The 14923-nt window shown below is 34.5% G+C and overlaps 1 protein-coding gene across 1 annotated transcript in view; it reads right to left on the minus strand.

Moving 5' to 3' along the window:
• Positions 1-2966: 2966 nt before the first annotated feature.
• Positions 2967-14923, minus strand: part of CLVS2 (clavesin 2) — a 102175-nt gene continuing 90218 nt past the window's right edge. The window contains exons 4-5 of the mRNA XM_020986971.2: positions 14111-14331; positions 2967-9525 (exon numbers count right to left, since the gene is read on the minus strand). Coding sequence (XP_020842630.1) covers positions 9438-9525; positions 14111-14331 — 309 coding nt within the window. The 3' untranslated portion in view covers positions 2967-9437. The remainder of the gene's footprint in view (positions 9526-14110; positions 14332-14923) is intronic.

Consider the following 14923-nt stretch of genomic DNA (forward strand, 5'->3'; position numbering starts at 1 on the left):
ACTAGAGAACAATAAGTATAACCCCCTCATTTTACAGATAAAGAAACTGAGGCACAGAGTGGTTTAAGGGACTTTTCCAGGGTGTTAAAACTATTAAGTATTTGAGGTGGGATTTTAACTGAGGCCTTACTCATATAACTTCTTATTAATATGAGTTTTTACTAATATACCACACTAATATATAATCTTACTGTTATAACTTCAATGAGACATTTACCAAAGAGACATTATTGAGGCTGCCTTTGATTCAGAGAGAAGGATATCATACACATTAAAAAATTATTTAAGTAAGGTTTTACCGAGTATAAAGCATCATGCAATGCAAATATCACTTCAATATTATACACACTTACATGTTACATATATACTTATCTATTGAATAAATTTCTTCACAGATATTAAATTCCTATGTGGTTACTATCTACTCAGCCTTCCATCGCCCTTCTAAAACAACAGTAGAAAACAAGAGTGTCAATATTTTAAAGAGAGGAATAAATCAGTCACAGAACAGAAAATTAATGAACTTCTTTTCAAATGAAAAGCAAGTATCCTGGATGAAACAATGCTCAATGCCTCTCTTCCTGAAACAACTATTTAGTTAGAAAAGAATGACTCCTATCATCAAAAAACAAAACAAAACAAAACAAAACCCAAGAACATCATATCTACTTGGCATGATTCTGTTTCCCTTCAGTAGAATTTCGACTTTTCAAGTGCAAAAAAGAAAAGTCTGTCATCTGTCCACTTTTCAGGTTTCTCAATGTATCTGGATTTTTTTCTATGTACAATTCCAGGAGAGTAAGCTAGTTATTGTCTATAGTAAAGTCTCTTACTACATTCATTGACTTAATATGGCAATCCAATAAACTGACACTGCCACACATTTTTTTTCAAATGAACTTTGATTTCGTTAGCATAGGGAATTCTTGATGAGGAAATTTCCTTTTTCAATGAAGACTGGTACCTTATCTGAAACTTATAGTCTTAGATAGTTGTCTGGGAACTGAGTGGTAAAATATCTTGCCCAGGATTGTACAGGCAATGTGTCTCCAAGCATAAACGTTAAGTCCATATTGTTTGGAGTCAGAGACCTGCTCTCTAGCCACAATGAAGCATTGCCTCTAGCTAAACTTATACACTTAAAAAGTGTACAGGAAGGGGAAAATACATAGGATTCTTAAGGAAGCCAGAAAATCTACCTAATTTTTTTAGATGAGCATATTTATTTCATCCTACTTTGACCCTTTACCCTGATATAGATCTCTTTGGGTCTCCATGACTAGAATAACAATATGAAAAACCAGACTGTAGCCAAAAGGATCCCCAAAAGTCATGACTTTCTTATCCTGGCTGAAGACATACATGCATATACATACATACATACACATGTGTGTAATATATACATATATGTTATACGTACAACATATATACATATTTACATATAACATGTACATCATTGTGTTGTCTTATGCAATTTATTCCTAAAGACAAGTATATTTAACTTGCATTCTTGTCTTTAGTATGCCATTTTCTGAAGATGTAGTTATTTTTGTCAATTAATTTCATGTGAAAAAGCGGAGGTGCCAATTAAAGGCTATTTAGCTAATTAGTTTCTCTACCATTTAAGCTTATTTTCTTTAAAATATGACTTTTAAGGAAGATTTTTCAAACTCTCCTTTAGAAAACTGTATTCATATTTTATATAATTTAGAAATTCTTTTAACCTTATGAGACAAATATCTTCCACTCCAGGAAACCAGATATAAAGACCAAAATACCACATTTTCATATACATATTTTTTAAAAATAAAGTCATTCCTTTACCTTCATATCACTCTTTAAAAACTTCATTTGACAAGAGTTTATTTCATATAATGCAATTTAGCACTAGCAACTTCGAGTGAAATTCATTTACATACAAATAAATAACAATTTGAAAGAAAAACCCCATTGTTTAAGAACCAATTTATTTTATTAACAAGAAACTATATAGATTCTAAGACAAAACAAAAAATGTATATAATATGGTTCTAGAGCTGAATATTAAAATCTAATCTATCATGGTATGACATATTGACAACATTTGGGGATGTAATGTCTCCAGGACTTATTTATATTAGTTTTTACTTAATTTTAAACCAATCTATTTCTCCAGTTTAAAAAAAAATCTGATTAGAATATCACAGTTTGGATACATTCTCGCTTCAGCTAAATAAGAACATTTCAATATACAAGATGAAAAATAAAATAAATGTCTTAGACTGTGTGCCTAATGTGTCCACTGTAAATTTTCAAGATAGACTAACAATAGCTTTATTTTTAAAAAATGGTGAAATGTTTATCCATATCTTTGCATCCTAAAAAAAGGAAAGACATCTTTTAGTAATAATAGCTAATATTAATAAGAGCTGACATTTATAAAGCACTTACTGTGTGCCATGCACTGTGCTGAGCACTTTACAATTATGATTTCATTTGATCCTCACAAGAAACCTGGGAGATAGGTGCTATTATTACCTCCATTTTACGGATGAGGAAACTGAAACAGAGTTTAAATGACTCACTCAGGTGTTCACATAGCTAGTAAGTGTCTAAGGCTGGATTTGAACTCAGATCTTCCTGACTTCAAGCCCAGTGCCCTATCCAATGTACCACCTAGCTCTGGCTCACTGTTTCCTCCAGGATAAAATATGAACCCTTTAGCTTAGTTTTCAGGTATTCCACAATTTGGCCTCAGCCTATCTTTCCATACTTAGTTGATATCACTGTTCATGCTAGCTATGTACCAAAAGAATAGGGATACAAGCTGCTGACTCTACTTAAATATCATCTCTTACTTCCAAGAATGTCACAATTCAGTTTATATGCCTGGAATGTTCTCCTTCCTCCTCTCTTTCAGGATCCTTTGTCTCAGCCTGGGTGTCACCTCTTCTGCTAAGCCTACCCTGAACCTCTGAATTAGTTGCTTTGTATTTACTTAGGGTGGCAATTTTTTTTTGCTTTGTTCTTTTCTTTGTATCATCAGCACCTCGCACAGCACTAGGCACATAGGTGATCTAAGTAAATCATTGCTGAAGTGAAATATTTGTTTAATCCAAAGAATATGTGTGCATGTACTACACACACATTCACGTATATACCTTATTCACAAAGAAAATATATAGCACAGGAGTAGTGTGACTTATTTTTAATTATTTTTTTAAAAAACATGGCAACATTCTGCATTAGGACAATACAAAGAGAGTATTATAATACTCACAAAACATCAAATGAGACATTATTTGTAAAGCACTTAGCACAAGGTCTGGCATGTAATAGCTGCTTAATAAATGTTTATTCCCTCTCAAACTCATGCATCTCCCAAACTAATGCAATGCCTACACATGCAACACTTGTAGTTAGGGTGGGGAAGAACAGGATAGAGAGAGTAGTCTACTTAGTCAACCACCAGTTATGTGAAAAATACATAGGAGGTTTTAGTGGACCTGGAATTTCCATATGAACTAACAATATAACATGGATCCCAAAATTCTAATATTATTTAGACAACTTTAATAGATATATAGTGTCCAGAATAAAAATTTGATAATCCCCTTGGGATCTATCCTGGTCAGTCTACACCTACAATATGATATTCATTCGGGTAACCACATTTTTGTAAGGACGTTGCCAAATTTGAATTGACCAGTGATGGACACCTAGAATGTCAAGGGAGTTCACAACTGTGTCATATAAGGGTCATTTAAAGGGATTTCCAATATTTAACCTGGAGAAGGAAAATTTGGGGAAATAATAAGTATCAGAGGAATTGTTGTTAGACACTCCCCTCGACCCCAGAGGTCAGAACAAGGCCAACTGGTTTAAGTTATAGGGAGATATATTTCCATTTTTTTAACCAGACTGAAATTGCATTAGTAAAGAAGCTCTATGTGAGGAACTTCTATTATCAATACAAACTGGCACTCATTTTTCAACTTACAGCATTAATGAGCCTCCTCTCTGCACAGACATGAAAAGTCACTTGTATAGGGTCACACATTTACTGTATGTCTAAATTAGGACTTGAACACAGACCTTGCTGACTGCAAAACCAACTCTTTATCCACTACACGTGCTACCTCATCTTCAGATGAATATAACTAAAATTTCTATACAACTAGATTTGCTCAAAATTAGAACAGACTATATCTAATAATAGTGACTGATGACATCACAGGAAGTCTTTAAGCAGAAATTAGATGAATATTTATCAGGTATATGATAAATTTATTCTTCAGGGAAAGGTCCTGTTAGAGTGTGTGTGTGTGTGTGTGTGTGTGTGTGTGTGTGTGTGTGTGTGTGACAGAGAGAGAAAGAGAGAGAGAGAGTGTCCTCCAAAGTCTTTGGCAAATCTGAGATTTTATGTGTTCATGACTATCCTTGATTTTCACACTGTTCCTGGTATATTTGACAAAACACAGGTGTTTTATCCTCTATTTTTCCATACACATAATTTATCATTCAGACATTTCAGTCATGTCTGACTCTTCATGACTACATTTGAGGTTTTCTTGGCAAAGATACTGTATGAAGGAAAGATACATTTCCTTCTCCAGCTCATTTTACAGATGAGGAAACTGAGACAAACAGGGTTAAGTGACTTGCCCAGGGTCACACAGCTAGTTAAGTGTGTGAGGCTAGATTTGACCCAGCATTTTATTTACTGTGTCACCTAGCTACCCATAAACACATAGCTAAGTACTATTAAGGTATGATACCTTGAAATGGGGAGGGATTTCTAGATTCTGAAATGATACTGAGCTTGTGATTCAATAATGATATTACAAAGCAAAAAGCCCCGTTAGTACTTTTTTCCTTCTTTATGGCAAATAAAGATTGGCAAAGCTTCTAGCACAGGCACAGTATGTTCAAAAGTTTTTGATGAATTGATAGCACTACTGCCTAAAAAGAAGAGACTTTTGTATACAATCATAACAATATTCAGCATTCAGATGATCCCACAAAATGAAATTTTTAAGGCTATGCTTAATACAATATGCAATAGGTAGGCTGCTAGCAGCGGACAGAGAGTCTGCTGTGGAATCAGGAAGATCTGAGTTCAAATCTTGCTGCTGACTCATGATAGTTGTGTGAATATGGGCAAGTCATTTAATTTCTCAATGCTGGTCAACTCTTGAAGACTATAAGTGACAGAGAAAATAACAGTCCTGGATTGGTAAAGGGAATTTCTGCACTGATAATTCCCTATGACATCACATGTCCAGAGCCTTCCCATAAAGTTGATAGTGCCTATTGAAATGAAAAACTGGCAATTATCTCTCCATGAATTTAATAACTTAATAAACCAAATGAAAGAATTTAGATTTTTTTGTCAAATTCCCTTCATTTTTCAATACATGCAGACATACAACATTCTCATGATGTTGACAAATTTGAAAGTAATTGTTAGTTAATGTATGCATAGAGAATTAGGAAGATAGCATTAACCATAGAGAACATTTTGACTTTCCAATAAAACAGAAATAGAATTTTGTGTATGTAATGATACTTTATCAGCAATATTTCTTGATATAATTTGTGATAATTAAAATTTGTCTCCCCAAGGCAACATTCCCCTCCCCCAAGACCTTTAAAAAGTGTATAGTAGAAAAGCAAAATGTTACCCAAGAAAGATTTCTATTGCTCAAAAGATTTCCTTTTGTGATTAGATAGTCAATTATCCACATGAAGATTAAAACAACTCTCTATTACATAATAATAACCTTTTGTTGTCTTACAAATATGCCAGAAATTGCAAGTGCTTCATTCAAATCATTTTGCCCTGTTAATGATTTTAGTGATAAACCATAGGAGTTGGCTTTCTGATTATAAAAATTTACTTTTCCAGAACACTAGTTAAAGAGCCATTTACACATGAAGATTTACAGTAAAATCACTGGTGCCTTGGCCTACACTTGCTTAAAAACCCATATAAAGGGAGAAATGGACTATTCATTTTTATTTCTTAAACTTTCCTGCTAAACTCTTTGATACTTTTTTTTCATTTAGCATGGGACTTGGCTTTTTTAATAACTCTTAATAAAGGATCATTTGAGCCCAAACAAAGATGAAATACTGTAACTGAAGTGCACAAAGCAAAGTCTAGAAGGTTGCTTCCTTTACAGATTTCAAAAGGTTTCAGTTTCAGATCTATTACATAGAGACAGAACATGCTTTTTTAAAAGAGAATAAAAATAGGAGTTCCTAAACCAGAGCACAGCTTTATTACATCTTTAAAGAGGCACTTTTTTGTTTTTTAGAATATGAAAAATTCTCACTCTTTGAGCAGTACTGACAGGTATGTGTAAAAAATAATGACAAACTGAGAAGAGAAGTTATTTATTTTTCTTTAGCCAGCTGCCAATAAAGCAACTTGAAGGTCAACAAGTTAGAGGAAATGGAGGAGGAGCTAGAGGGAGGAGGAGAAGAAGAAGAAGAAATAAGCTGCTGGCTTTTATTCCAAACCAAATGTAGTGAAGCTCTTTTAGGTACACACATCTTCAGTCACAAGACCACCACATAAAGCTTAGCACTGCTCTTGAAATTGAGAGACAGCTTCAATAGGGAAAACAGTCTAATATCGACAGCCAACTACAATTTTTTTTCTTTAAATGAAGATATGAATGCTAATTAATAGGAACTAAGTTTGACAGTACACAAAGACATATGTCACAGAAAAGCCACTCAAAGGACTCCCAAACAAATTGCTAGTTGGGCAATACTGAGAAAAGGATTCATAAAGTTGAATGTACATCTCTTAACTAAGCAACTTCAAAAAGGTCATTGCCCAATAAGCTTAGTTTTTGAATCATCTAAACAAAGTAATTTCAAAAGGCATCACTATTATACTTCATCCATTCATTTTTAGATGTTTTAAGTAATAGAATCAACTATCATTTTTTTCCATGCTATAATCATGCAGCAGTGGAGCACTGTATATGTCCCAAAGTGGAGGTGGGGGGGAGGAGGATAACACTTGAATTTGAAATATATTAGAAGATTTACCATCCTGTTTACATTTCTTAGGTCCATATTAAAATGAGTTCACATTACTTGAGTGCACTGTTGCTAAGTGATAAGAGAAGGGGACTGGGCTATGTTTTCTAGAAATGGAAAGGTACCCCATGATTACAAAGTTAAATCATAGATGGCTCATCACAGGAAAATCTACACAAAAATTGTTGGAAGTTGACTTTACTTAGTTTGTTACTGTTGTTCTTTTTCCCCAAATTATAAAACTGGAAACTATGATTTATAACCTTACAGTGAATTGTGTAGAATACGAAACCTAAGGCTCCAAACTGTATGCCACATATACAAACATGTAAAAACATAGACATTCAGGGTCACTTAGCAGTACAATCATTAAATAAGAAATGAAGGGTCCATGATCCTTTATTTCCAAATCATTTAAGCATTAAATTATTAGCAGGCTAAGCTGAATACTTAATACAGTAATTGCTTTCTCTGTCACTGAAGAGAAATTGGCATTTTAAAAATTATCATTAATTCAGATTTACTAGCATTTCAAAACATACTTTGAATTGTACCAATTAATGTACTGGTATTCTTTTTATTCCCAAGGTATTGTCAAATACTTTAAAAATAGACTAATGTACCAAGGTATTATCATCTGAAATATTCCATGCAACTTGATTAAGTGATCAATATGAAAAAGAAAACTGCATCTATCTTTTCTGCTTGGGCTACAGTTCTGATATTTGTTTCAAATACTCATTCAGATGTCCAACTTAGGTGAGATTTGGGAAAGGTGACACTATGTGTAAAAGTATATAAGAGGGAGCAATAAAACTTTATTGTTTCCAGTTCCCAATAACTTGGTGAATTACTTTCTTTCTCTCTCTTCATTCCAAAACATATAGGTTTTATCCATTAAGCCCCAAATCCAAAAAAAGTGATAGGGACTGATTCTTTTCCCTGATAATAGGAATTTAAACTAAAAGAAAATATTGCCACCATATTGGAAGAGTTCCCTTTTAATGGTGAACCCCAAAGCTAGTTTAAGTCTATATCACCCACCCTAGCTTTGGTGATTTATCTATAACTCTGAGATTCAGTTTTTCCATTCATTCCTGTCCTTCTTCTGTGGAGACTCAAGTGGATGATGGAAACCTAACATTGGTCAATTTGAGAAAAATTCAGTTGATAAATGCCATTAAATATATATGTCAAGATTTGTTGTTCCTCTGAGGTAAAAAGATTTCAGCAACATGGCACATGTTCAAGACTATATTACAGATAAAATTACTATACCCTTAAACAATCTGTGAGAGTCTGTTTCACTACACCTGGTTTACATTGACCTTTAGTTGAAGTAGGTTTCAGCAGTACCTCATATGATAATCTATAACATCTCTAAGCACACTGAACAACTATCATGGGGTGTATGGATCCTTAATTAGGAGACCTCTCCTTTAGAGATCATTAAAAATATATATGTATTTTTTAATCAACCAGTTCACATGATTCAGAAATTAGGCCCTTGTCTGCTAGTGAAAAGTGTTGTGTTTAAAATTACTTGTCAAAACATTTGGCTTGTGTGAGTTCTCTTCCTCTTGGTTGATGAGATTTGAGAAAAAGTTCTCCAAGTATATTAAACAAAATACAGTGGAGGCTTGAGCAAAGAACAAATTGTGAAGACAGAAGTCTGAGAAGAGTCCACACTGTTTCTGAATTCTACATCTTAACTGAGAGGAAATGCCACTTCCCAATGCCCAAAGACTCATACATAAAACAGTTCAAAAGTTTGATTTACCTGCTCAACTGTAATCCTTTGTCTTGATAATACAAGGCCAGTGAGGGTCTCAGGGTATGTTTCCTGTAAAATGATAATCCCTAGATAGGAACTATGTTTACAATAATATTTCCCATGATATTCTGTTTACCTTTTCCCATGAAGAAATATATTAACATACTGAAAGAGAATCTCAGAGGAAAAGGATGAAGCAATCACTATGATAGCTGTAATATGGCTTCATAGGAAACTGGGCTACATTTAATTAGCTTTGATCTTTTTCATGTGTGTTTTACCCCTTTGGTTACAGTGTGGTGTGTGTGGGGGTGGGGGGAGGGTGACAGGGACTTAAGAGTCATCCTTTTCCAAACTGCATTGCTATCAAGACTAACAAAATTGAAGTGGAGCTTACATGGTATTTACAAACAAGTTGGCACTTACAGAATAAATTATTGATTTAAAAAAAAAATCCAACCCAGGACACCTATGTTTTAGGCACACTGGGAAAACCTGCTGCTTATTACATTATGCTACATTAATATGAATAAATAGATTCCCAGCTGGTACATTCTTCCCCAATGGTTTGCTTCTTGCTGAAAGGGAGTACCTTCCATTCTAATTTATTGGTGATGTTAATAGGTTCTTAGTCCAGAGAAAGTAAAGGCTGCATGTTTTCTTCCTCATTTTTATCCATGCGTTTTAGCACTGCAGGATCCACTACTGACTGAGATCTGTAAATAAGTAGATAGATAGATAGACAGATAGATAGATAGATAGATAGATAGATAGATAGATAGATAGATAGATAGATAGATAAAATAAATGGATTAATTACTTAATTAATTAAGCCATAGTGAATTGAATTATCCACATTACAATTTTCTAGCACATCTGTCACTTTCAAGTTACTGATAGTATTAAGCAGATGATGTCCTTCACTTCTGTGTCTTTTCTTTCTTTTAATTCCTCCATGTAGCTAATATACCCAAGTACCACCAAATCAAGAGATTATGGATATGAAATATGAGATTAAAGGAGATGCATGAGAAAGAAACAAATGGAGGCTCAAATTAGGCCAGTACAAAACAAAGTAATGCTATCAATTGCCTCCATCAGAACGTCAGCTCCTTGGATATATTTTTGTCATTGTATCCCTAGTTCTTACAGCATAGTGCTAGATTTAAATCTATCTGGAGCATGGAGTGTTAAGTAAAAAAGAGTTCTGTGCATGTGAGATAATTTGGAGATGCTGTCCATTTTCTAGATGCTTTTTTATATTTAGGTGAGGCCTGACTACAATTTTTTAAATGCTGTGAATTCTCAGGACAAACAAAATCTGGAGATGAAGTGTCATCACAGTATTAATGTAGTGGAGTAAAATGTAAAAAGAAAGGTTGGAAGGGGTCCAGTTGTGAAAAGCTTTAAGTGTCAAACAAAAAAAAAATTATATTTAATACTAGAGGTATCAGGGAGTCACCGGAGTTTGAGGAGGGTGACTTAAGCAAGCCTACATTTTAGGAAAATCACTCAGGCAACTGTTTGGAGTATGAATTGGAGTGGGGAAGTTAAGTCAAGGAAAACAATTAGAAAGCTATTGGAATAGTTCAGGCGAATAAAGGTGAAGGCCTAGAAGGGGATGTATGAGGGAGATGATGCAAAGATAGAAATGTCAAGATTTGGTAACCAATTGGATATGTGCAGTCAATGAGAAAGAGGAGTCAAGGATAACATCAAAACTATAAAACAACCAAAACAGAAGACAAAATTCTTAGTCTTAATAATTCTATAAAGCAAATAAAGTCTAAATGAACTTTCCTTATTATCCATAAATTCAGATATTCAATGTTACTGATCCTCATCCATTAAGATAAGATATCAAAATGTGAACACGATATTGCCATGAATTCCCAAATAGAATATGTAATGATAACAAAACTTAATATCCAGTGAATTTGTTTCTTGGAATTTTTTAAAGTTATTTAACTCTTATTTAAAAGTAACCAGTATCTCTTCTAGCTTGAGTAGTATCATTTTATTATTGGAGAAGCAATAATCTGAACAAGAGCCCTTTACATACACATAACTGTAGTAGGTGAGAATTATACTTCAGTTCATCACAGGGAAACAATGTGAAATTGGGAAGGAGAAAAGTCAATGAAACATGCTAGTGTTGTGGCAGAAAATGGGCTCCTTAATAGCTATAGCATTATCAAAGCAGCTGCCCTTTTAAAATTCTACCCATAATGATTTTTTTTCTCCCTGCTGCTATACCAGCCAATTGGATATTGCTGTGGTAATATGCTTCTTAGCAGACATCATTAACTTCAGATAGGAAAACTATAAGCTAAAGTACAGGCTAATGATGAAAAAAGCAGATGGCATAGCCATTTATAAACTGAAATCAAAACAAAACCCCCCAAAATGAATTAAATGATTAAGTGAACTGATTCAACACTGACACTAAGCTATATGTAAACAGGTTTTGAAAGCAGAGCAGAAGACTCCAAAGATAAGGGAAAAGGTAGATAGTCACTATTTCTAACTCATTTTTACTGTTTCATCTCAATAGCAAATAAGCAGTTGTCTCTTACTTCAGGACAGTGAATGAAGAAGTAGACAAGGTGACTAAGTAGAGATTGGAAACATTATAAGAAAGAAACGGTGCTTAGCTCAGTGCATAGTAGACATTTAATAAATGCTTGTTGACAGACATTTATGCCTTGGCCTCAGATGTTTTAAGCAAAGATAGACTATTTGCCTATGTTAAAAGATGATAAATAAAAATCATTAAAACAAACAAGCAAACAACTGAAACTGAACTCTTTGAAAAACGGGATATACCAGTTTCTTTTAGTAATGTTCAATTGACTAGTGGATTGTAAGCCAGTCAGTTAGGGAGACCTAACTTCAAATCCTGCCTCTTGGAAGTCACAACCTCACAGTGCAATAGTACACACACACACACACACACACACACACACACACACACACACACACCCACTTGTTTTCTTCACCAGTAGAATGTAAGCATCTGGAGAATAGGAGTTGCTTCATTTATTTGTTTTTGTACTTTGAATACCTGACATCAAGCACAGTGCCTGGCATATAGTAAGCACTTGATAAATGCTTATGGATTGATTAGTTTCTTTATAATTTTCCATTGCCTATGAAGGCAGGAGTTTCTAAACTAGAGTTGCTGGTGTTGATGAAATCACATACTGAACCCAAAAAAAATCAATTAAGTACAATGTGGTGTGAAAATTTATGAGTCCATCTGAAATTGAAGAATGAGACCATTTACTAATAATATCTTGATGTATTTAAAAATTATTAACCCACTGTCCTGAAGGAGTTAATGAATTTCTCAAAGTTTTTAATTTTCTCTTAGTGTATTGCTGATAAAATGGAGATCCTAGATCCCTAGTGCTATTTAATTTACTAAGTATTGAGAATGTAGGAAGGAAGCTGTTTAAAACAAATATCTATTGGGCAGTGAGAAAATGAAAGAAAAGACAGGTAATGAACATGTACAGTAATGTATTTATGTTGAAGGATGTTCTTGTACAAATACACAAATACACCAAAATGGAGTGCCATTTGGAGCCTGCTTATAGCACCACATGAACTTCTATAAAGTCCTACTATGACACCTCATTTTAGCATAGACTTGCCCTTGTTTTCTTATAGCCTATGCCTATGTATTGAGGGCAAACAATGGAAGTTCCAAGTAAGCAGAAAAGGTGGAACTGGCAATAGACCATTTGTCATCAACGACAATGGAAGTACTATTTAAGTGTGGACAGACTCCTCATCAGAAGGCTAGTCACAAGCTAAGGATCTGGGGATGGGGGGAGGGAGCCACAATAACTCATGAAGACTATCTACTGAGGAAAGGTTCTGAGAATCATTGCTAGGAGAGTGCCCTCACCAATGAAATTATGTATCCATGAAGCACAGAATTATGATATAGTACTTTCAAAAATATTTATTATTTTTAAGGTTATATCTTCTTTATCTCTTTCTCTCAACCTCTGAATGTATATAAAGATGGCAGCTTTACCATAATAAAAAAAATTAAAGGCAGACTGTGATTCTGTTCTTAATCTGATCTCATTATGCACTACAGATGTCAGAATTGGTTTTGAGTTGCTGTGAACCACTGCAAATGTAGAACATCTCCTAAATAAAACAAGTCAGGCATAAATTGATTATGGGCTTATGTCCTAATCTGAATATTATTTTGGTTCCATTTCTCTTTCACCCCCTAGAAACTACAGATACCGACTCAGAGTCATTAACTGCCATTCAGCTAGATCTCTGCAAGAGAAGAGATAGACTGTTTTTTTTTGTTTTTGTTTTTGCTAGGCAATGGGGTTAAGTGACTTGCCCAGGGTCACACAGCTAGTAAGTGTTATGTGTCTGAGGCCGGATTTGAACTCAGGTCCTCCTAAATCCAGGGCCGGTGCTCTATCCACTGTGCCACCTAGCTGCCCCTAGACTGTTTTATAAGATGGATAGACATAAAAAGTACCCAAGCAGTCCCTGATACTTTGCCATTAACAAAAGAACCCTCTATGAATGTGTGTCTTAGGAGTCTAGAATTCAAATATAAGACATGAGATCCACAAATGTGCAATGGAAGGCACCTCTTTGATAATTTGCATGAAGTGAAAAGTGTCTTTTTCCCACTGATCTTCTGAAATCTACATAAGCAGAGAATGAACTACAACTCCCCAGCTGGTAGATGAATGAGCTGCTCTTAATAATGGTAATGAATAATAATAACTCACATTTCTATAACAGTTTAAGATTTGCAAATCATTTTCTATACATTATCCAATTTGATTCTCACAATAATCCTATGAGATATATAATATTATTCTCCTCATTTTAGAAATGAGACTTAGCTGGCTCATACATTTTGTGCATAGTCATACTGTTAGTAAAGTAGCCTAGATAGGATCACATCTAGGTCTTCCTAACTCAAAGTCTAGTGTTCTATACTCTATGTTACACTGTCTCCATATCATCTTAGACTAACCCAAGTAGAAAAGTTGGTAGAAATACATACTTTCACATCCCATTTTGGAGATTCATGGTACTTGCCTCAAAGTAGGGAAAAAAAATCATGTTACAGACTAAGATACTCATCTTTCTGTAGTTCCCAAAGAGAATATCATCAGTGTACAGTAGGGCTGCCATGTGATGAACACACACACACACACACACACACACACACTGAAGCAAAAAACTGCTTACAATGTATAGCCAAAATTTTAATTTATACAGTGATGCTCCACATTACTTCTGACATACCTCTTCATGGACTTTGGAGATAGTTCTTTTTCCACTTCTTTCACTGGCATACTATAGGAGTCCACATTGTACTCACTGTCATCATCATATTCGTGGTCTAGTAGCGTTCTTGCCCATGTACCCATATCATAGGGGGGTAGCATTCCTCCAAATTCAGAAGGTAGAATCTCTGGATGAATGAGTTGATGCAGGCTATTCAGGTTATTTCCATGTAGAAATATCTATATTTTAAAGAGAAAAAGAAGTCATCCAAAACATAACTCATGAATGAAAGAGAACTACATTGGCTAAAAAGGAATAATATAGCACTGTGACAACAATTTGTCATAACTGCTGTTATGAAGATGAGAAGCCCCTTTTCAAGGCCATACCTTGCCCAAGGTGCTAGAATATATATGCTATTCTGATCTGGGAAAATCCAAAAGTGGGAAGGAAATATCATGTGTACCAGAAACAAACCCATGGGCCAAGCCAACATTCAAAATGATGATTTGTATGATATACCCTACTGACCTTTGTTGAAAATGAGCCCGCTTCACAAAGGACTCAGCAACTGGACATTGCCAACCCATATATTAAGCCTATAAGTCGACACTGGTATAAAACATTTCTCCTGACTGCTACTAAGAGTGCCTTGCCCAAAGCAGTTCTAAATACTGTTCTACAATGCAAAATGAGAGATAGAATCAAAATCTAATGTTTGTGAATTCCCTCAGTATGGGTAGCATTTTATATTACAAGGAACTTGATCATTCCAATGTTTCTAGGTGCCTTTTTTACTACAGATTTCCAGTGTGTCACATTCAAAATACT

This window comes from Phascolarctos cinereus, unplaced genomic scaffold (genome assembly GCF_003287225.1).
Source record: "Phascolarctos cinereus isolate Bilbo 61053 unplaced genomic scaffold, phaCin_HiC Scaffold_5;HRSCAF=322, whole genome shotgun sequence".
NCBI lineage: Eukaryota > Metazoa > Chordata > Mammalia > Diprotodontia > Phascolarctidae > Phascolarctos > Phascolarctos cinereus.